The following is a 24,305-nucleotide window of genomic DNA, read 5'->3' on the forward strand; positions in this document are numbered from 1 at the left end:
AGTTCAGTTACTTAGACAATGAAGTATTTGGCCCACCATTCACTCCTCTGAGAAAATACAGAAATACAGGCAGATACAGCCCACAACTTATATCTCCTTGTCCTAGAAAAACAGATTGTTTTCTTCAGTCTGCCGAACTAAAGTATTTAGAAGATTAGACATTTATGCAGCTGCCTGCCCTGAATTTGGGCATCAGCTAGCCCCTAGAGCACACGGAAAATCCAGAACATAGCAGGATTGCAACTGCTGGGTATTACTGGATTAAAAAAAGCGCCTTGAGGTCGCACATACTATCACGAACACATTAACGTTTAGTTCCCCTTCTCCCTACTCACATCACCTAATGTACTTTCAACCTAATTATACCCTTGTAACAGTGATCTAATCTCACTGCTGCATACTAATTCAGCATCTGCATGATGTTTGACCAATTTGCCATGGTTTGTACAGAGAAATTCAACAAGCAAAAAGTACTTATGAATAAAGCCAGGGAGGGGACAAGAAAGATGTGCTTTATATGTGCACAGCACTAAAGTTAGAATATTAACAAGCCTTTTAGCAAAAAAGACACGGTGCCATATTTGTCAAGAGCGGGTGATATATTAATTGTCTGAAATGCAGAGGTTTCAAGTGGACCTTTTAGTAACTTTTCAAGTCTGCATAAATATATTCCTGACATCACTATTTACAGCAATGGCATTTTATTTTTTTAAAGCTGCACACTTTTTTAAAACACAATCCTTGAGCTCCATTCAAGATACCTTGTATAGGCTAAGATAATGTAATCAGTCTTCTGCAGGCAGAAGGTGAGCATTGTAAATTTGTAGCAAATCACAAAGCATGAGGCTACAGAAGGATCTGTGTGACACATTTATGAACACAGCCAAGTACTTCAAATTAATCAGGGTTTGCATGACCAGAAACTTGTTCCAGAAAGTAGATGTGACTCTGAATATTGCCATAAGGATGTTATTGCTACATCCTTTTGCTGAAAAGAGCAAAGGAAGGTATTACCACAAACCCATCAGTACGATGACGAACAAAGATCACCAGTCACCTTCACAATCCCCTCCACTGAGGCCGGTCCTCTTCTGGATTCTGAGAGGACCCTGGCAGATTGGCGTCAAATAAGAAGTTTCAGCATCATGCAGGCGCTGACATGGACACCAAAAGAAGGACCCAGAAGTAAACAGAAGAGGGCTGCGGCATCACATGACCATAGCTTAAGGTAAGTTTAAACAAAAAAAAGGCATTAAGACTTTTTGTTTCCTCCGGTGATCAGATAGAAATGGGGGACTTTAACATCCATGTATAACGTGGAACAATATATATCTGATGCTAGATTCACTTAAACGGACACTAAACTCAGGACTTAAACCATAAAAATATATTCAAGTACCTTAACTATTAACAAAAATGTATCTTATGTGTGTATCACTCGGCTGTAGATCCTCAAATCATCTCTGAATGCTGACACTGTCCTTCCTTCTGGAGGGTGACTACTTTTGTTCCCCATGGTCCTTGTGTGTGTTGTAAAGTAGCCACTGCTCTAAACTCAGTCCCATGACTCAGACTATGAATGCAACACAAATCAGTATGAGATTATAGTCTATCACGGGAGCAAGATTGAAGCAGTGGCTACTTTACAACACACACAGGGACCATGGGGAACAAAAGTAGTCTCCCTCCAGCAGGAAGGACAGCACAAATTCAGAGATGTTGTTAATAGTTAAGGTAGTTGAATGCATTTTTAAGATTTAACTCCTAAGTTGTCACTTTAAATGGCTAGTATCCTGCCAACTGACTGGATATGATTTATTCTCTATAGGTAGTCCTCGATCTCGCATACAAATGCAGAATCCAAAACACACACACACAATAGGTTGAACTTGACGGGCCTCTGTCTTTATTCAGCCTCAAATACTATGTAACTATCTCTACCTAATCTAAAACTGGACCTGCACTATTTTTTCCAGTGCAGCACACCACAACACACAGTAGTGAGCTCGAACACATTGGTTTCTATTTTTATAAGTCCCACCAAAAAACAATGTAATGTGAAAAAAAGAAAGAGCCAAGGCATAATGAAAATGATAAGGGCATGAAAGTTTACCAACAATCTACTGTGTTCCAGAAAGACAAATTACAATCAGATAACCCAGTAAGCTACGTGCCTGCAAACACCAAGAAGCGTTTACAGCTCCCTGTGGGTCTCTGATGCCTTCTATGGAAGGTTTATCCTGTGGTTTATGAAGGAGCCTGCTCAGGTCTAAACACTGGAGAACAAAAATGTAGCTTACCAAATGATATGTTCTATTATGTGCATTTCTCTACTGATTCACATTGTGGCATGAAGGAACATATTTTCATCTCAGATATGAGATGTTACCTGACAGCCAAAGATGGTGATCAAAGCTGCCAGATGTGTGTGGCCATAGAATTCAAAGAGCTTTCTGCACATGCATGCAAATGTAGCCTTAAAGCTTGTAGCTACCATTGAATTCACACAATCTAACCAAAAACAAGAAAACCTAGTAGGTAAAAAGTGAAACAAATAAATTAGGTCACGGTCTATACACTGTGGAAAGCAATATAGTTTCACGCACCAATAAGAGAAAATATCAAATTTCCAATAAATTTGTTATTATTTTTGACTTGCTGACAATGTTGTGCCTTCCGGTTCCAATCTCAAGGAGATTGGAAGCAACCAACATAACACACCTGACCAAAAATCAATTTTTTGCTCCAGCTCCTCCAGGACGGATGTACCGTTTCACGGCACAAGTAGACAGAAATTAGATCCTTCTCAAGCTGTTCAAATATTTCCCACAAGCATGACAAATGCAGATGCCTTCCATTCACTCCCACATGTAAACAAAGTGCCAGAGCTAGGCGGCCTGGAAATTTGCAGTTACACGGTATTGCAAGGGCAGAACATTAATCCACTCAAGCACAGATACACTGAAAATATCCCATTACTCCTTGGGACATGCATAAGTGAGAGAGTTTTTTCCGATATTATTTCTGCCTTACGTTATCTGAGCTGCAGTTAGAGCTGAAAATCAAAAGAGGTATTTATTTTTCCGCTATAACAATATCTTTCATTCTATAGATTTTTCTCTACAGCTTGGCACCATATTAACTGCGTAAAGGTATTTTTGTGGGCATTCGTCTAATTTAAAACTGTGAAAGGTCTTAAATTAAGGCAGTAGTAGAAATATGTCTAGCAGGTAATTACTTAGAACACTGTGGTAAAGTTCGAAAACAAAAAGCCAACTTTCTATTGAACACAAGAAAAAAAAATATTAGACAAAAGGACCCCTGAAGCATGTGTTTTTTTTATCCTCTATGATGGAAGATGTACATTTCCCCCATTACTCAAATATTGGACTTTCATGCTCTGGTCAGAGACAGCAGACAGTTTCCTCAAACGTATACTGAAACAGAGCAGCTTTTTAAGGGCTTCTAAAACAAAGGTGTATTTGACCTGAAAGTCACTTCCTTCTAAACGGTATTTGACCTGCTATGGATGGGTTTTGCATTCCCATAGACTTAAGAGAATACAAAACCAATTTGAAGCAAACAGAAGCCTATCAACAGTTTTTAGCTCTCCTAAGTTCCTCAGAGGAAAAGTGTGGGGCTTAGAGGGAAATGGAAGGGAGACCATTGTGAACGTCATCAGTCTTGAGAAAAAGTCACTTGCACTCCAACGTAGATATCTGTCAATGCTTTTTATTGACAAAAGATGTGTCACATTGTATGGTGATTGTATTTGAGCAGAACGGTAGAGCAATGAATAGGTGGACATTGAGCAAACACCAGCCAGACGAAATACGGTTACCAGGGTTGTGTGTGAGGCAGCGCCAGCTATCTGACAACTGGATTAATGAGAATGTCTTCAGCGTGATCATGACAGTTTCCAAAATACTTAGAGGCAGATATGCTGACCGCCTGAGCAAAACAGAGTAAAATGTACATAAATTGGTGGGAATGTGACATCATTATGACGTCAGAAGGGGAAGGAATAATGATTTTGATTGGTTTTTCACTTTTGTGCTATACAATGTGACACATCTTTTATCAATAAAAAGCACTGACAGAAATCTACGTTGGAGTGCGAGTGACTTTTTCTCAAGTGTTTAGTTTCCTGATTTGCAGCGGCACCTGCAGTCACTTCAGCGCCCAGCCAATACTTTGGGTTGTATCCGGTCAGGTGTGCGATGGGACCCTCTGGAGTTATATGTCATCAATCTTTCGCTCAACATTTTAGGTGTAGCTCCATGTTTTTACAGTCTGAACTGAACTATCTGGTGCTTTCATATATGAATACTGATCTGGGGACTATTTACTATTTTGAAAGCATTTAGTTCCGACTTTTAGCTTTTCCAAAACTGCATACAGATATAAATGTATACCTGAAAGCAAAAGGAGTGGAAAAGATCCTCTACAATGGCAGCCTCCATGTTTAGTTCATGACAGGTTTCCATTTAACTTTTATTTATGAAACAGGTGCATGGAGAGCACAGAGGATGCTGTTTAAGGAATATTTCTTTTTGCTAGTCAAGGCAGAGAAAACAAAATAAACTTTACTCCTTACGTTTGTCTATTGCATGTATATTTAGCTTTAAATACACTTTAAGGCGGTCTTAAAAAAATTAAATTTAAAGGATAAACTTACTCCTTGATCCTATGAAACTAGCTATAATGAAAGTGAGTTATAAGGTAATGATTTAGAAAAATTTACCTGTAATGGTTTCATTGTGTATAACCTCATTCTTAAACATTAGACAAGTTTCCTTCCTTAATGTCCTGACATTCATAATCAAGGATAGCCTGGACTTGACAATCCACCTGCAATTTAACAACTGCTTTGTCAAATCAATGCCCTGAGCACAGGGGAATGAAATTTATATGAAAGCTCATTGAGCTCGTTCTCTTGTCCTAGGAAAATTAGATTCACAAGGTTAAACACTCCTGGGGCCTAAAAGCCTTGGTTTATATTAGAAAGTGTAATTTGGTTTAAAATGCAAACACTTGGTATTCCAGTGGCAAAGCACACCACAATTACCTTGGTATTGTGATGTTTCATTTTCCTGGAAATCCTGTGATCAGCGAGAATATTAAAAACTCACTAAGCCATTTATATTTAAAAGATACTACCACCTTCATCAAGCTTAAAGGTTAAAGCCAATGGAATAAATGGGTCAATACATACTAGAGGGCGGTTGGACGTGCAGACATGATTCAGCCAGCAGCAGGACAGGCTTTTCATACAGGGGGGAGCTGTACAGACTTATTCTTGTGGTGTGGGGGTAAATAGTGATTAAAAAGGAGAACAGTGGGGTTAAGGCTTTTCCCCATAGTTCTCCTTAGGGTAAAGGGAGGACACAAACTAGCGTCCTCCCGTCACCCTAGGCTCAGTATACCGCGAGCTGTAGCGGTATACTGAGACGCCGCAGCTGAAGCGGATCCCGATAGTTCTCCTTTAAACAAGGTTTTCTGATCCGATAGTCATCCAGTCTGGCCAAAAATGGTCATAACTCATGACTGTCAACCCATGTATATGGGAATCTTAAAGTAAAACTGTGTTTGGCTGGAATTGTACCTTGCACAGGGCTTTAGACTCCACTGTGACTAAGTCTCATTGGATCAGCACTGTCACATTCTGCTTTTTACCTGGAAGAGGCAAGTATTTCCTTCAGCACCCAGAGTCAAGGAAATGTAAGTATATGTTGAGGTGAGGTAGGAGATTAAAGCAAAGCTGTTGCTTTGCTCTGAATAGGCTAAGTAAAGTCTTGTTTTAAAGTGTATGTATAGCCAAAACATTTTGTAGTTTGTGACAGCATAGGGAAGAATTAAAAACCCTGTCATGCTAAAATCATCATGCTGCTGATTTAAAATCATATTACATTAGTTAAACAAACATGTTTTTCATTGACTTGCAAATAGAGCCACCTCCTGGTCCGCTTTGTTACGTGCCCAAGCGTTGCATCCTGGGAAGGTTACATCAGCAGTACATTGGTAGGAAATCTCATCTGTAATCATACGAGATCTCAGAGAAAGGCATTTTCCTTCCCTTAAGATGATGTGCATGATCACATGTCCTAGTCACATGTGCTAGAGTTCCAGGAAGTAAAGGGAGATCTACTAATCTGCCCTTAGTAAAAATGGACACTGTCAAAAGACTGGGAAAGAAAAGAGAAATAAGGTATGCAAACAATAAAAAGCCGGCAATTTTCTAGAAGTGTGTGTTTATGAATTGTCATTACTAAACATTTCTAAAGGTGTGTTTGTTGGTATTTTAAAGATATGGGTAAAGTTCCTCTATTTATGTATCCTAGTGGCAACTATCAATTAATTAAATTTGTCACTAAATTTTGGGGTTTAATAAGGAGTTGCGCTAATATTGCGCAACATAAAAATTTTCAACTACCACCATTTTATTCTATAGGGTCTGGGCATTCAGAAAATATATAATGTTGGGGGGTTTTATGTCATGGAATATAACATGGGTGCAAAAAATGAAAAAAGGGCCTCAGTCATGAAGGGGTTAAGAGGCATTTTAAAATGGGGATGCCTGTTTTAAAGACAAGTGTCTTAGAGGGGTGTTCCCCTCATTTTGTAGAGATTTTCTTCCACCTCCATGACTGTAGAGAAATCCCTCCAACGGGACACAGACAGTAAAAAAAAATAAACTGATGGGTTTAAACTCTTCCTTAATCCATCCAAAACAAAAAAAAATGAATATACATACACTAAGATGTTCATTCTGGGTCCTTTATTTAATGATTCTTCTTGGTTAGTGTAACCACAGTAACCGAGGTTGCCATAACAGAACATGGTGGGGTAGAGGAATGCTTAGACAAACACTTTGTTTCTTCCATAAAGGCATAAAGAAATCTCCTTAACTAGGACACAGGCAGTATTTAAAAGCTGACAGTAGTCCCAACCCTTTCCCATTCAATTCAAAATGAGAAAAAAAAATAAACTTTTGTCTTAAACTTGGCTTCAAAAGCAGAACAACATACATAAATCAGTAAACTAGATTGTGTGAACTTCATGCTCCTCTTCTGACTGTAATTGCCGCGGTAAGCTCAAAAAATGTTGCAAATGTCCTTCTGAGTAGCTAAAAGCAACTTGTCTAATCAAGGAAAGAAGGTGGTTTCAAACAGCATTGTGCAATCAAATGGCATTGTGCATAAAGGCTATTATGATGCCTGAGACAAGCTTCATTACAACTACAGGCCCCAATCTTGATGATTTATGGGTTTCATGTTTTGATTGCAGTTCTGAAAACAAAGAATTAACCCAAACAGAAGAGAAGGAAAGCAAGCAGTTTGAATATATCACTTGCATGATTAGAGTGCAAAGAGATAGGTGAGAGGGATATGGGGTAGATATGACCAGAAACTCACATCTAGCAGACATTTCAGTCATTATTAAATACATGTAAATCCAAGAGTTGTTTCATATGATTAAGCTCAGCCATATAGAGTTTTTGTGTGCTCTTTAAATTTCAGCTTGGCAGAAAATGAAGATCTTTCATAAAGGATATAATACTTCATTCCTTTTGATATGTGGAAAGGACAGAGAAACAAACAATCTAAAAATATAGCAAGAGGAGGAGGACAGCAGCAATTTTCCAGGTGGTAAGGTTTAAAGGATAATGGACAATGAGATTAAAAGGTTAGCGTGGAAGTCTTCCAATTTTTAAAGGCTGCTAAACCTGAAAGAAAAGTGCTATAAAAAAGAGATACTACTGGCAAAAACCTTCATTTCCATGATTTTGTACAATGCTTGAGTTAACAGGCAGCATATTTACATTTGGTAAAACGCTAATGGAATGATAGTTGCTAGAGTATATTATTTTAATAGGCTTTACTAGGATTACATGACAAAGTTTTCAGTGTGTAAGGGTATCATAAACTGATTTCTTACTGGAACAGGCAATGTTTTCTTGTATCAGTCAATGATAATTATTTCTATTTCTATTAAGAAAAGGAAAAAGATTTTCCGAAACAATGTAAAAATCTTGGTGCGCAATCCCTTCCCACACTCGTAAGCCCTCACTATTACTCTAGACCAGTGGTTCTCAACCTGTGTAATCTCAGGACCCACATTTGTCCTTTATCATTAAGTCGTGCCTCAAGGTGCACTGCAATGGAATGTACAGCATTACGGTACCGCACATTCCGGTGCGGGCAATCAAACTGTGGATGGGAGGTGCGTTTGGGATGCCATTCAAATGAATGACAACACACCTCCCACACCAGAATGCATGGTAGGTGCAATTGCGTGGGGTAGTGCGTTAATCACACGGGACAATGTGATTAACGCACTCTACTAGTGTGAACGGGCCCTCAAAAACATTGACAGACACAATCTCACACACACTACAAAAAAATTATTCTTTTTTTTTCTTTTTTTAAGATCTACCCAGTCTCCCTAACTTACAAGAACTGGAGTGGATCCTCAGCCTGGGGTCCGGTGTGGGCTGCTGTGCTGTGACAGAGCTCCATCCATATGTGCATTGCTTGTATAGCTCCCTTGTGTGCCCTGAAGAGGTGCGAGGAGCCAGAATGTTACATGACTCCAGTCCAGGCACCTCTACAGGACACGCGAGGGAGCTATAAAGCAATGCTCGTATGGATGGAGTCGACACGTGGCGCGGGGCAGCATATTTTGAATGGCTGCTCTGTGTCAGAACTGACAGTGCTGTGCTAGGGGGAGGTCTAAAGAAAGACAGAATGGCAAGCAATACTTGGACTGGTCTCTTTAAAGTAACATGATATGCAAGCTGGGCACATACACTGAGCCTAAACTCTGAACAGTGTCCAGATTGTGAAATATGTCCAAACTAGGTATAAAGCACTGTTACATATTAGCTTATCTGTTACATGTCACAAGGAGTTGGATATTTACAGTTGTAACCACTGACATACGTACACCGTGACATTTAGAGTCTCTGCTTGAAATGGTATTAAAATGATGCCCTTGCCAATTGCTGGAACAATAGTGTATCACAAAGGTGGCACTTCTGGGGGCAGGGTCACCTTTGTCAGGTTACATATATAAAGCCGTTCTTTTAGATACTGCAATACAACTACACAATTTCCATACCAAATCCTTGCTCATTATAAGCATAATGCAGTTATGAATGCAGGCAGTGAAATAGCTGATCATGTATTTATATGTTTCTCTCTTACTAAACACTTTTTAGCTCCCCTACCGAATAATACATGTGCGAATATGAGGATTAATCAGTTGCCTCTAGGAATGACTAATAAACGGAATGCGGGGTATGAAGCAAATTGGACAGAACAACGGTAATCATGTCTACATCCCTTATTACTGGCCCTCCACAGGTTAATTCTGCATTCACAGGCAAGGATCTCATTTTTATACTTTGACGGGAATTAAGGGGAGCCAGTTCCAGCTGGCGTTTCCGCACAACATCATCAAGAGATAATTACAGAAAGGAGGACGGCACACACCTTTCACTGCAAGACAGGTCTGAATAAAACACTAATGAAAAGGAGGCAGAAAAAAAAGAGAGAGAGAGAAAAAGAGAAATAATTCCTCCAATGCAGGACCATTAACGGCACATTCATGTTATGCAAATGTGTGAATCACTGCCTTCAAACTGCCTGAAACAGCTCTGAGCCTGTCAGGCTTTTTATTGAAACAAATTAAAGTGCAGCCTATTGCTATCAGATAAGCTAAAGAGGGAAAATTATAATGTCCATAAATATGCTAATTCCACAAAGGGGGAGAGGAGGAGGGAAAAGATTGGAGTATTTTGAAGCTACCCTTATTAGTTTCACTCATCAGGGGGTTAGATGAACGTCTAAATAAAACAGAAAGGAGCAGCAAGCAGATAAAATGTTCATTTATTAGAAAGGCGGCAATTGTTATTGAGTTGCTGAATCTCCGGATAGATGACTGGTGGGAGGTGAAGCAGAAGTTACCTTCTTTTCTGCTAAGCGATTATTCCAACTGGTCAAGCTGGCAGATATACGCAAAAAAAAATGTCAGTTTGGCTGCAAAAAACAACTCATTTAGATGCAGCTCAAGAAGAAGACAAAGAGAGAGACATTTTCCAAAGACCTTTGCTAAAGGTCAGATGCTGTTTAGTGCTGTATAAAGTCAGTTATCAATGCAATTCCGCTCGGTGTGTTTCTTTTTTTTACTACAGCAATTAAAAACATCTGCCAAGTTTTGAACAAGTGTCCAGTTGTTTCCAAGGAGCCTCATCAGCACCTTTGTAAAGTCTGTAGCTAACTTCATCCACCCATAGGCCTGAATTAGGCAGCGACAAGAACAAGGTATTTAGACAAACTTTCTATGCTGGAAAGGATTGGGGCAGGTTGGGGTGGTCTTTTGTCACCATGAAACTCAACATCTTATAGGCTTCTATAGATGACCAAATGTAGGTTCCTTTTAGATACATTCGGCTTGCATTTAAGGCAAGTTTAAAGAAGAACTATGGGATCAGGGCTTTTCCCCATAGTTATCCTTAGGGTAACGGGAGGATACAAACTAGTGTCCTCCCGTTACCCTAAGCTCAGTATACCGCGAGCTACAGCTTGCTGTATACTGAGACGCCGCAGCGGATCCCGACATTGATGTCGAGATCCGCCCAGCTGCGTGACTGAAAGCTGGCTCTGCCTATCTAGATGCAGAGCCAGCTGTACCCGCCCCCTCCCCCGTCCGTTCCGCCAGTCAGCGCTGGCGGATCGGAGCGGGGAGGGGGGAATCCAGCCCCTCCCGTCACGGCAGAGAGCCGTGACAGGATCGAGAGGTGAGCGAACGCCGGTATCTGTTCGCTCACCTCCCGATCTACTGAGCCGACCTGTGACAGTCTCATTGTCACGAGCCGGCTAGAACTATGAGGTGAGTGGAAATCACTCATCTCATAGTTCTCCTTTAAACCATTTCTGAGTTCCTTCACATTTGCTTCTGGCCTCCTTTGGACCAGCATTTGACCTCCTAAACTGCATCAAGCAGTTTTTGTACTTCTTCCTCCTCATCACCAAAGGTACTAAAGATTTTAAGACTGTAGAGAGGGATACCTGTGTTAAAAAAAAAAAAAAAAGGGGGCTGCCATTGTTAACCCAAAAAAAAGGAGGCTGCCATTGTTAACCTCCCATTCAAAAAAATGCTACCTGGCTGGCTACCATCCTGATTCAATTGCTTTGGCCTAGAACATGTACTTACAAGGAGTTCTGCTCTCATTAGCAGCATACTAACTAATTCTGGATCAGTGACTCACAAAGCCTGGAAGCCAATGACAGCTAGACAAGTAGCATTGCCAGAAGCCAGTTATTGCCCCCACTTTTTTCTCCATGAATGCTAAAACCATGCCTATATTAAACAAGGCACATCCCAATCTGATGACATGCTATGTTATACCCTTTCAAAGTAATACCATGTATTTCTCATGCTATAGCCACCATGAGAGCTCAGCAACCCACTACTGACACCAAACAAAATGTAAAAAGAAAATCAAACATATATCTGAACTTCTGTGTGGTCGTTGGACCGCACAACGCCCCCTATCAGACACTAGTGGATGGGGACATCCTATAACTCTTATCTGAGTGCCATAATAGAACACAATGACCCACCATCCGTCTTACTTCAGTTGGAGATGTGTGGGTGGGGTTCGGCTGCAGCAAGCACACTTATAGGCTGTACAGGCAGTACTGAGGAAGTCAGTGCTGGCACTGGTGTTGTGGATGCACAGTTAACTTATTCCACAGTCAACATCTGATCGAGGCACCGAGGATCTGGTTGCCAGAGAGTTTTGCTCCGTTGCCATGGTAACCAGGAATTGTCCAGTCCTGGGTTAAAGCAACAAGTTTAATGAACTTCTGCAGGCGCACATATTCAAATTCCTTTTGCTCTCCCAACACTCAGTTCAGTGGTCTGGAGTAAAGAGAGCAAGTCCTGGATAAAATCCAAAGTGCAACTTGGTGCTTGCACAGGGACATAGGGCTGAGGATGCTCTCCTCATTTCCCCCATGACAGCATTTAGAGCTTGATCTGCGCTGTCACATGGGAGAAAAAAAGTGACCAATATTTTTCCCATACCCAGAAGTACCGGTTATCTCTTTTTGCTACTGCTGGTTGACAGTAGAGGCCATGGATCAAATGTGGTGTATGTGCAAGTTGGGAAAGGCAGCGGCTGAATTAAGCCGTTGTTATGCCCTACATGGGGGAAAGCACACAATGACATAGAGGTTGCAAGCTCTTTGGTGCACCCTTCATGTGACAGCTCCCTCGTAACTTCTAGATAACAGCTGTGAAAATGCTAAGTAACAATCAAGTTCACATTCAGAAGTCAGATTTGTAAAGCTTGCGTACAATAAGTTAGTCTGGATACTATGACACAATACCTCCCTATGTGATGGGCTGGAATCATTTTTGAGGTCATAAGATATTTTCAAAGTTTGTTAGATGTGTATAATGCAGAGTTGCTTCAAAAGACCATCCAAATATCAACTGATCCAGCTGCCCACACAGCAATATTACTGTCAAGAGTACCTTTCCTGTTTTCCCCTATCAATGGATCACAGATAAATTGTCAGTGCCAACCATACACAATAATGCTAAAATATTTTCTTCTTTTTCTCCTTACTAAAACACAACAGGCTGCAGTGGTTAAACTGAATGCAGAGATGTCTGCAGTCACAAGGTCATGGCTCTCTCACTTTTAAATTGAAATCCATTAAACTACTCCACCAGAAAGGTTTAAACCATAATTGCTAGCATTTGAATACAGTTTTCAGGGACACTTTCTCACTGGGCACATCCATCAGTACCAGTTATGAGTAACTCTTTGTAGTTTGACAAAAATGTCCCATATAATATATGGATGGAAATATAGAGATATATAGATCTATCTATAGATATATCTATATATTACAAATATATATATATTAGTGTGTGTGTGTGTGTGTGTGTATACATACATACATACTTATATACACACACAATATATATATATATATATATATAAATACATATATATATATATATATATATATATAGTCACACACACACTAGCAAGTGTGCCCACTCGTTGAATATGAGGGCTACAAAAATGCATGCTGGTGCAGTAGCAGTGAGTGGGAAGTGTGAAATGTGGATGTGTGCACCAGTGCTGGGGTGGCGAGTAAGGAAGTGCATGTCTGTTAAGATACCATGAATGAGGAAATGTGTGCCAGTGCAGTGGTGTCAAGAGATGAAGTGAACAGTTGGTGCAGTGATGGTGGGTGTGGAAGTGCAAGCCAGTGTCGTGGTGGTGGGTGAGGAAGCGCATGTCACTGCAGTGACATGCACAGCGGTGCAGTGGTGGATAAAAGGAAAGTGTGCATTGGTGCAGTGGCAGTAAATGGGGAAGTGCATGGCAGTGCAGTGAGTGAAATGGAAGCCGGTGCAAGTGAGCCATTGATGTAGTGGCACGGAGAAACTGTGTGTGGATGCAGTGTTGCCGAGTGGAAAAGCGCACGTCAGTGCAGTAGTGCTAGTGGAAAGGTGCACGTCAGTACAGTGGCGGTGAGTGGGTGTGTGTTGGTGCAGTGAAGGAGTGGAGAAGGGCGCGTCCATGCAGTGGTAATGACTGGTGGCGTGCACATCCATGCAGCAGTGTCGAATGAATATATGTGCATAAATGCAGTGGTGGCAAGTACAGAAGTGTTGCAGTGGAACAAAGTGAAAAATGAGGTAAGTGGGGTGCAGAGCCAAGATGCAGGTACAAATAAGAGCAATGTGCGGTGAAGCCATGAGGTGAATGCAGAACTGAGGGAAAAACCATAAACTCCTGATTGCTCTACAATAGGGATGCCAGCAAAAAGGAACTAGGGTGGACATAAGAATCAGTACCATGAGCAGCGCCCAACACTGCTGGAGAACACTAAATTGTTCGATCCTTACTATGGAGGGAAGCAGTAGAGACTGATCCTTGTCAACCTTGTAGATCAAAAATGTACCCCAGGAAAAGGATTAGGGTTGAGGAGGATCAAGCACCGTGAGGGGTGCAGTCATCTGTGACGGAAAGTGACTCCTCCACAGTAAGGTGTGCGACATCAAGTGCGTTACCATTCCTACGTAAAGGCTACTACCAAAACAGGAATCAGAGCTTCCAGGGTCTGAGGAACTTAAACCTGGGAAGACGCAAAATGGGGAATGATAATAGCAGCAGGGTTAGGAAGGGAAGCTAAAGAAAGTGCCTGATTAACAGGTCAGATTGTAAGTTATGGAGGGAAAACCTGAGCATCCAAGCAGCAAATTACTAAAGGGACTGCAAAAATGTGGCTGCACCTTCATGTAGATGATTGTGCATATATGAGAGAGGTCTTCTAGCTTCGGGAACTGTGGCATGAGTGTGATAGACTCCGATTGCCTATGAGTTACTACTAGAGTAGTGGATGAAGGTTCGGGCTCCTCTACCCCATCCACAGATCTTCTGTGTTGTAGCAAGCATAACACTGCAATCACCAGTAGTATTGGGAACAACATTGTCAAGGGCAGGTTCAAAGTGACGTCTTCCCTTAAGGGGAAAGTGAATCAGACCCTCCTGAGGCACAACCTCAGTGTCCTAGGCATGTAGCCAAAATGCCCTACACATGTAAACAGACTTTCTGGCTTTAGCACCGAGGCAGTATTTACTGTACTGTATTGGCATTCATCTACCGATTACTGTTCACTTACATCCTGGTGGACTAAATTAGTCATTGGCTTCTTATACTATTTAGCCATTTAAAGGGAACAGTGTGGGGCAGAAGCAGCCATTTCAGTGTCTTTTCCTCACACAGATACCATTGAGCTGCATGTAGGAAGAAAATGGTGAAGAAGCACTTTTCCTATGAGCTTTACCCAGCCAGTAGCAAGGGCAAGCAATGGGCTTTAGGTCTCTTTTAAAAGATTTTTAAAAAACTAAGAATTTTGATGTGCAAAAAGGTGGAGATACATTTTAGAAATTAAGGTAAAAATGTGGGTAGCAGCATTTTCAACCAAGCCAACAAAGATCTGAGCATGGCTTTTAACAATTTTGAACCTTTGAGTATTTGAGTAGAGAATTTTGAAATTTTGAGTAGAAGCGCATCTACCACATTTCTTCAGCATTAAAGAAAGCTTCCATGCTGGATACTAAATAGTTATTTGCAAAGGGCAGTCAGCACTGCTAAAGAAATACAATGTGTGAGTATAAAATAGTAAATAGTCAGAGGAATAAAGTTCTCTTCAATTAAACGGACGTCACACATTTTTAGAGGAAGTAAAAGCCAATGTCACACGGCATACTCCATTCCTTCTTTCCCTTTATTGTTTAAATACTACACATGACGGCTGAAATAGAACTACATGTGGATGCCAGAGGACAGCACTTCTATGACAGTAATGCAAGTCCATTTTGCTCTGTGAAATTACCAAAAAGGAGACAAGATCTGTGTTTGAAAAACAGAGTTCCAAAAATAAAAAAATGTCTTATTTTGGACAGAGTGAGGAAGGCTTAGAACCCATGTAGGGGCTTATACTACTATCTGAGGCTTTGTTAGAAATAATTTCCCTCACTTTCAGAGGCACAGAAATAGAAACCCATAGGGGTTCTAGTCTTCCACTAATGCTAATGAAAAACATTTTTGATTGTGTGTGTTGGATTTGAACATTGGGCTGGACATACACTTAAAAGGCCGGAATGGATGCAGAATCATCATCAGGCTTTTCCGCCCTTGGGCCCTACAAATGCTGCTTGGGCTTCTTTGGATCTTATTATTCTACTGTTTTTTTTCCCCTAACCAAACATATTATTCTCTGTATTGCCAGCATTACAGTCCAAGGAAAGTCTGTAATTGCAATCAATCAATCAATGCAATTCTTTAAAGGTGTATTCCGCATTTTGAAAAAGACAAAAAATTATACTTTTTGCACCCATGTTGCAAATAGTATTTATTTGTTTTTTCCAATGGAGCCTGCAAAGCATTACTACTGTGATCAGTGCATCGCAGGTGCAATGCACAGACTCCTGTGGACTATTCACCTACACCCATGACTACGGAGCTGGAAAAAGTAACCAATGGATGTCAATGCACTTGTGTTCCACTTCCATTCCTTTGAGTTTCTCTGCCTTGCTGCTACAAGTTTTTCCATTTAAAGATCCTGCAAATGGATCAGTGGAATTCAAAAATATACAGAATGCTGCAGGGGGATGAACTGCACAACTGAGGTAAGGGGGTGGGGGCTTCAGAATGGCACCATGTTTCATGTTGCACCTAAAATAAGTTAATAACATGAAACATGGTATGAAAGGTGGTATAATAAATTAGCAACACATGCAAATTGAGCTGCCTTTCACTTTGCAAAGTCTGTTCGACAGGTTTACAGTGTATTAGTGACCCGTGTATCTGAATTCCTGGGCAGCCAACTGCAACAGATTTACTACTGAAGATGAGACTGTGATGAAGATGAAGTGATCAGGGTCATGTTTCATTTGGTTGCAGAGCAGCCAAAGGAAGAAACTGTAACCTTGTAATACATCTGTCATATGATCACTGCTCCTGTTTGGCACTTACTGTTTCGCACAACCTTGTTGCACAACAGAACTGGTAAATGTACCCCAATGTGTTACTTTAAATGGAGTGCTCATTGTACTATTAATTTGACACAATACAACAGAAGAAAGAAGCTACCGTATATACTCGAGTATAAGCCGTCCCGAATATAAGCCGAGGTACCTAATTTGACCAGTTTATAAAAGGTATTTTGATGGTCACAGGTATTTATGACCAATGCTCCTTTAATTTGCTAATGTAACAACATCCTTGCCTGCAGTACATCGGGAGAGAAAGGGGAGATTTATCATGACATAAACCTACTGAAGTAGTGCACACATTTTAGTACTATGCATCTTAAACATACCACTCTTCAGAATTAGGTATTCATCTTGCATAGGTGTGCAGCCCTTGGTGTGTTCTCTATGTCTTTTAACCAAGAACACGTTCCCCCTGTGGGAGTAAGGTCGCTTTATCTGCAGTGCAAAACACACAGAAATTTCAAGTACTTACCTTTGGAAGCTGTGATGGCCACAAGAAATTTTCATACAGCACCCCGCAGGAAAGAGAAGGGGAAAAATAATAAAATTTTAAAATTCATTTAACGGTCTACATTTCATCCTTGTAATGACATGAAAAACAAACAAACATTGCAATGCAACAGGAGGAAAGAAAAAACAGCACCACTTGCAGATTCGATCCATTATTAAAGAATTTCATCTAAGGAGAACATTTAAGAAATCTATAGTTCTAGGTAGCAGACCAACATTTGCCATAAAGGTTTAAAATCAGCCAGCTGTATCCTCTGTGGGAATATGTCCTTGACATATAAGCTTGGGCCACAACCAATAACTATCAACTATCAATAACTATCACTTGGTGCGAGCAGGGTTTCGGTTATGCAGTCAACATTTCAAGTATTTGGAGGCCACCAGTTGAAACCTGCTCTAATTACAGAAAAGAACTTCATTTTTCTCATTTATTTTTTTTCTTTAAAATGCTTCCAACAACAGAGCACAGAAAATATGAAATTAATAAATAATTGTGGTAAAGTGAAATTAAAGATGAAAGGCTCCATTAATCAGTATCTTAAGGCAAGCTAAAAATCTCTGATGTTTAAAGCTGTAGAAAGTGGAAAATATTATATACTAATGAATATATAACCTACTGCTGTCCGTCAGTGGATATACACAATAACAAATTTATGGGTGGTGATGTAACAAAGGGCCAGAAAGAAGAAAATAGCAGATGACCCTTGACACATGTTCTTAGAAACACAGCAAATTGCAAATTCTGCATAAAATAAAATAAAACTTTGTAGGCTAAAATTCTGATCTTGTTCTCAGATCAGAATTCCTTTACCAAAGCAAATGTGGAAGTATTAAAATGGTTGCAAAAAAAAACACAGAACAAAAACAAACAAAAAAAAGAAAAACAAAATACAATATTAAGTGTAGTAACATGAACAGGTCTTTGTGTTGATTCATCCCTCTTCTAAAGGTGCCCATACACCTTACAATTTATCTGCAGATTTTCTGTGGTCAGATGGAAAAAGTGCAACAGTTTGGCCCAGGTGGAGATTACTCCTTCCACACAGTTAAGTGTAGATGGAGGAATCTGTTGCACCTTTTCCATCTGACCACAGAAAATCTGCAGATAATGCTAGCCATAAGGCTAGCCATACACTGGCTGATTTATCTAATTCAACCCGCGGGCTGAACGGAAAAGATGCTGGATTCCACCATTCACCATAAACTGCATGGGTGAGGGGAATTTCCCGGCCAGCCAATGTATTTTGGCAGCAGCAGGTGTGCCAATGTCAGAATACCTAAATAGCAACTGCAGCTGATTGGCTGTAGTCAGTTTGACCGAGAATTTTCAGACTGTCACCTATGACGAAAGTCATTGAAAAAACGAATTTGTTGAATGGGGTGTCTCGATAACTTCAAAGTGGGATGTGAGTAAATATGGGAGGCCCCAAATGCGGGATCTTGCCAAGTATGCATCTGTGGAGGGGGAGGATGGAATTTAACAAGTCAGGGGAGGGGCCAAAAAGAATTAGAGCACTTGTTCTTTAACTGCCTCCCGGCCAGCCGTTGTACTTACACGGCCAATTCTGTCGCTGGGATAAAAAAACAAATATAAAAAAGCAGTACCTGAAAATGAAGACTGTTTATACTCTCCTGTCCCACCACCCATTTCTCTGACATGCTCCATCACCTAGCAACAGCAACTTTACATCGAACACAGTTGCTGGAGTGTCAGATGTCCGGTCCACCACTACTTTGTAGTTCCTTTCACTGTCCCCTATAACACTCTAGAGATGAATAGATGTCACCAGCACACAACCAGTATTGCAGTCCAAAGAGTTTGTTTATTGGAACGCCATGTCACCGTCATTGCTGAGCCTAATGAAGGCGCTAGTTTTGGTGACATGACGTTCCAATAAACAAACTCTTTGGACTGCAATACTGGTTGTGTGCTGGTGACATTTATTCATCTTTATGCTGTGTTGCAGCGCCATCCGCAGGTCACTTTTTTTTCCGGTAAAGAGTGCGACAAGGTATCTTTTTGTGTGTCTATAGCACTCTAGGACACAGCAGTAGTGTAAGGGCCATTGGAAGAAACCACAGCAACCCTGAGGAGGTGTAGACGTGTTGAATGTAAAGATTATTTGAGCGGCTGTAGCTTTTGAACAGAGCTAAGAACAGACAGTGGGATAGCTAAGCATAAACACCAATTCTGGTTCCTGCTCTTATACTTTTTGACCCAGCAAAGGAGTCACTTCAGGGAGAACATAAACAATTATAGGACTTAGTTATACGATACCGTTAGGCACACTTAGCATGAGGTCTAGGATGTAGACTGTATGGTCAGTGTCCTTTTCCGATTCCCAGCAGTAGGTTTTAGCTAAACATTTGTGCAAACATGCATCTTTCACTGGTGAGCCTGCAGATGTTGAATATTTCGATTTTTGGATAAGCCCAAATGTGACCAATTCACTTTAAACAAATGGTCTCATAAGACAGATGAACTGAGATGGTGCAATCTGCACCTAACACAAGTTAGATTGATACCTCTCAATGAAATGGCAAACAATGCCAGCCTCAAAGAAGGAAAAAAAAAAAAAGAAACCGAAAACACAGCAGATCACTCACACTTGGTCTGTGAAGAGAAGGTAAGGGTAATCTTTGCAAACAGCTCATCTTTTTCAAACCTGTCTTCTTTTGCTCGTGTCCAGAAAGCTTTCTCTGAGAGTTCAGTGGGAGTAATCTGAAGAAAAAAAGCAATTATGTGTTACTTTGAAAGGAACAAGTGCAGACTACAAAATGTGTTTTCATTTCAGAACTTTGCCACGTGAATGACTGGTGAAGAGCTGCTCAACGGATGAAAGAAACAGAGCGCACATTACGGATTAGGGAGTGTGGGAATATGCGGGCATGTTAGCTCTATGAAGCTGCACCTTTGCTGGGTTTAGAAACAAAAAAAAATATTAAAGAGGATCGTCCGTAAACAATCAAAAAGATTAAATATGCTTACAAGTAACACCTTTTATTTTGCCATGCAGCCAGTCCTTTATTCTTTCTGTGTTATACTATACCTGCTTTATTCTAAACACTGATACTCTGCTTTCTGAGCCTACAATCATTCTCTATGAGGTCTCAATTCCATACCTGAAACAAGACTGACCTCGGAGGCTTCCTGAATACAACCCCCACCCACCTACTAGTGCATAAAACACAAAACTGTCAAAGCGAGTAATTTGTTTCACTCGTTGCTCCCCTTCCCTCTCATATTCCAGCAGCTAGTGCAGGTACTCCCTCTTGTAACTAGTGTTAAGTGGGGACTTGGGCCGAACTCAGTTCACCCAAGTCCAAACAAAACTGAGACCGACATCCCCTTCCCGGACCAATCAGTTGCAGCAGGGACATTCCCTGCCCTGCAGCTACACATCAGAAAGGGGCAGGGAAATCCCCTGTCCCAACTGATTGGGCCAGGAGGGGATGTGTGTCAGTCACAGTTTCGTAAGGGCTTGTGCGAACACATGCAATCTGGGTTCACAGCAAACCCCACACATTACTTGTAACCTAAAATCCCAGTTTATTATAGATCAAAGCCTTTGTTACAGGGATTGTGTCAAATTAAGGAAAAAGATTTGAAGAACAAAAAAAAGCATGTGCATTCTGGTTATCTCCCTACAGGATCAAAGGGTATTTTTCTGTACTTGCTGCATTTTAAAAGGGATAAAACATGGAAAAGTGTACATGGATTGCAGAGATGTACTGCATGTTTTATTTTGCATATTATCCAAACACTTTAAACGTTATTTTCATTCAAATCCAATATTTAATTAAATTCAAATTGGTTGGTTGAATAAGATTTTTTTGTTTTGCTTAAACTCTGAACCTAATGACAGTGAAGGACTGTACAGATATGGTCTCTTCATTGAGGTGCCCAAACACCTATCGAAATTGTCCACGAATGGTCTTTTGAACGATAATCGATCAGTTGATGGGACACCAATGATTTTAATTACTGTACTCCTGTCCGAATTTCCAAGGTCGGTCCGGCTGGAAAACTTTTCGAATTGTATGAAAATTGATGGATTAGTGGCGTTTTTGTAGGGGGAAAAAAAATTGCAGCAAGAACACTGCACAATCGCAAACGAAAATCTGTTCTGTCGAGCGACAAAATTTGGTGAGTTAGTATTGCCAACGAACGGTAATTTAAATCGACATTGGTCTGTGCTTGATGGGCTATTTGAGATAGAATCGAAAGACTTCTTGGCAGAAAATTCCCGATCGAAAATCTATAAGTATATGGTCAGCTTTAGCCTAAGGGCAGGTTCACACCATTTTCCGGACCAGATCTGGAACGCAGTGCATTGTGTTTTGCTGAGTTTTTGCCGCATTCCGGAGCTGGGGTTTTTTGCCTTTTTTTTTTAGCTTACAATGGGCTTCCAGGTGCGTTCCAGTGTGTTCATATTCATTTGTTATGCGTTTACATGCATTCCAGACCAGGCAAAATAAGATGTGCATTATTTTTCTGGTCTGCAACGGACTGCACTGCTGTGAACAGAGGCCAGAAATAGCATAGGGATATATTGGGATGCATTTTCGGTCCGGAAACAATCTAGTCATGGTCTGGATGTGGTGTGAATGGGCCCTCAAAGACAAGACAAGACAGAGGCTGGAAAAGGAAGTTATGCCTCGTAATTTACACATTTTGGTTGAATGTCAGGAGTCTCTAACTGAAGTATCACCTACCATGTTTCAAAGATTGTAAAAGAGCATACTTCTAATCCCCTTATACAGGGACTATGTGATTCTAATGCAGTTTCCAACTCTAGGAGATATATTTTTGTGTATTTTTTTTTTTATATGTATGCAGAAATCTTAGCTCTCTTTCATTTACCTATACTGCAATATATGCGAATTATCTGTTTTACAGCACATTCCTGCAAAAACATAGCATTTCTAAAGGGATGCAGGGGATGCCAAACTGCATTTTCACTGTGTCAGAAAAGGAAAAAATGCATACAGAAGCTTAAGTTAGCCTTTATAACACTAGGCAAAGCAAGACTGCTTGGCATAAGGGACATTTAAAATGAAGGGACACTCATTTCTAATGGAGAGCATACAAAAGCAGTAAATACTACACATTGTGCATCTATTTTTCATATAAACCATAAAATGTAGTGTGCGGTGTGGAACCTGCCATGTCGTTCAGAGTGTTCTCTGCACAACACTCCTGAGAACACTCATTTCAGTAGATATAAATGATATGATGTACTCAGACCGAGCAACTCTAGCAACTTCAGCACGAAATTAAAGCTAATTTGCCTACAAACGTCAGGTGGTCATAATAATGTGGCCTTATATTCTATTTAGAAAGGTGAGGAGTCCATGCTGTCTCATTCTAATGGGTGATGGAAAGCCGGCGGACTTCACACAAAAACACATAGATATGTTCACTAAAAAGATGGTGTTAAAACAACCTTTCATAAAGCAGTTGTATGCCTCCTGACATTTTACCAGAAATAAAATGCATCTGCCAACCACCCATCTGTTGATCCACAGCAAGATTTTAGTGGAGGGATTTTAATGGAGGTAGATCGCTGAACAACCCTTCTTGAATAAGAGCCTGTTCACATGACGTCCGTATTCTGTGCTGACCTGATCCATACGAGTATGGGTTACTTATTGGTTTCAGTTAGTAAGGAAGTCTCTTCGTTTCATTGTGGTTCTTTAAGACCATATAGTCTACTGGAGTGTTTTGTGTATATATAACAACAACACCTCTTAATCATTCATGCCTGAAGAAACTCCAAATTTTTCATCATATATGGTTCCTCTTGGTGTACAGTGAATTTAAGGGGGAGACTAGTGCGGGACCAGTTATTATTATATAATTGTCTACCGTACTCACATTTCGTCGTCTCTTACCCCTCTTGTCTTTTTAAATCCGTGGGTTCTTTTTCGGTTTTAACGGTACTGTCACCAGCGCATGGTTAGTCCGTGAAAGTTCTTAATCTCACTGCTTTCCCGAAGTTCTTTAATGGTATCCAGGAACCTCTGTTTTCAGATCCAAAATGTCCCAATAGGTAAGGTGCTATCTCCGGCAGTTGATTGTAATGTCTTCCCTATTTTGTAAAGTGATGCGCAAACTGTTGGCGCTAAATAAATCCTGTATAATAATAATAATATATATGCATCCCAATGTATCCCTATGTGTTTTATGAGCTATAGTTCTCACGTGCGCAGTCCGTTCCGTTCCTGACTGAAAAAATTCTGCCTGTCACATTTTGTTGGTCAGGAAACGCAGGAACGCGTCAAAAACGCAACACAAACGGAACGCAATGCAGCGAAGCAATAAAAAATACATTTATTCTTGCTCCACTTTTTAATGATGTCATCATTGTTGGACTTCCTGGTTGTGGTGGAGCATCAGATGGAAAACCAGCAGTCATGACTAACATGGTCCTGGACATTGAGCGATTCGTCGGATTGATGGAGCATGCGCCAATGCTCTACGACCCCCGCCACACACAGTTTAAAAATGTGCATCAAAAAAAAAAAAAGTGGATAGATATAGCATCAGAGCTGTATGATGAATACTCAGTGTACAGTAGTGCCCAGAAGAAAGAATGTGGTGAGTGGTTTACACACACAAAGGGAAGATGATGTTATGAGAGGACGGAAGTGACCTCAGAGGAAGAATCTGCATACTGACAGCCCCACAGCTTGGAAAAAAAAAAAATGAACCGTCATCATCCGGACCGAAAACGCATAAAAAAAACGCACTGCATGAGTAGCAGCACGTCTGCAGATCCGCACCTGATCAGGACCTGAAAATCATGTGAACAGGCCCTAAGTGTAAATAGATCTAGAAGGACAAAAATATGGGAGACACAGACTTAGTTTTAAAAAGCAGCAGGTTCCAGGGCCAATATCCTGATCCTGGTCTCGCTACCTAATGGGTTACTGCCCAGGAGCAGACATGCAGCCAGTAAAACTTGTAAAGTGTAAAATATCATCTTCCGTACTTGTTCCAGGTAAGTGACTGTCTAGGTAGTAAAGCCAGGACCTGTATGTTAACCCTAAAACCGGTATATAGAAAAAAAAAATCGAAGTCGGCAATAGGAGGTTTGGTATATCTATCCTCACAGGTTAACATTTCTGGATAACATCTTTTGTGTCCATTCCAAGTGAACATTAACACATACGTTAAAAAAAAAGAAAATTATATATA

The 24,305-nt window shown here is 40.5% G+C and overlaps 1 protein-coding gene across 1 annotated transcript in view; it reads right to left on the minus strand.

The window, feature by feature from the left end:
- DIAPH1 (diaphanous related formin 1) overlaps positions 1-24,305 on the minus strand; it is a 261,743-nt gene that overhangs the window by 117,595 nt on the left and 119,843 nt on the right. The window contains exon 17 of the mRNA XM_018570519.1: positions 19,714-19,826. Within this exon, the coding sequence (XP_018426021.1) occupies positions 19,714-19,826 (113 nt within the window). The remainder of the gene's footprint in view (positions 1-19,713; positions 19,827-24,305) is intronic.

This window comes from Nanorana parkeri, unplaced genomic scaffold, assembly GCF_000935625.1.
Source record: "Nanorana parkeri isolate BGI_ZX_2015 unplaced genomic scaffold, ASM93562v1 scaffold1545, whole genome shotgun sequence".
Lineage (NCBI taxonomy): Eukaryota > Metazoa > Chordata > Amphibia > Anura > Dicroglossidae > Nanorana > Nanorana parkeri.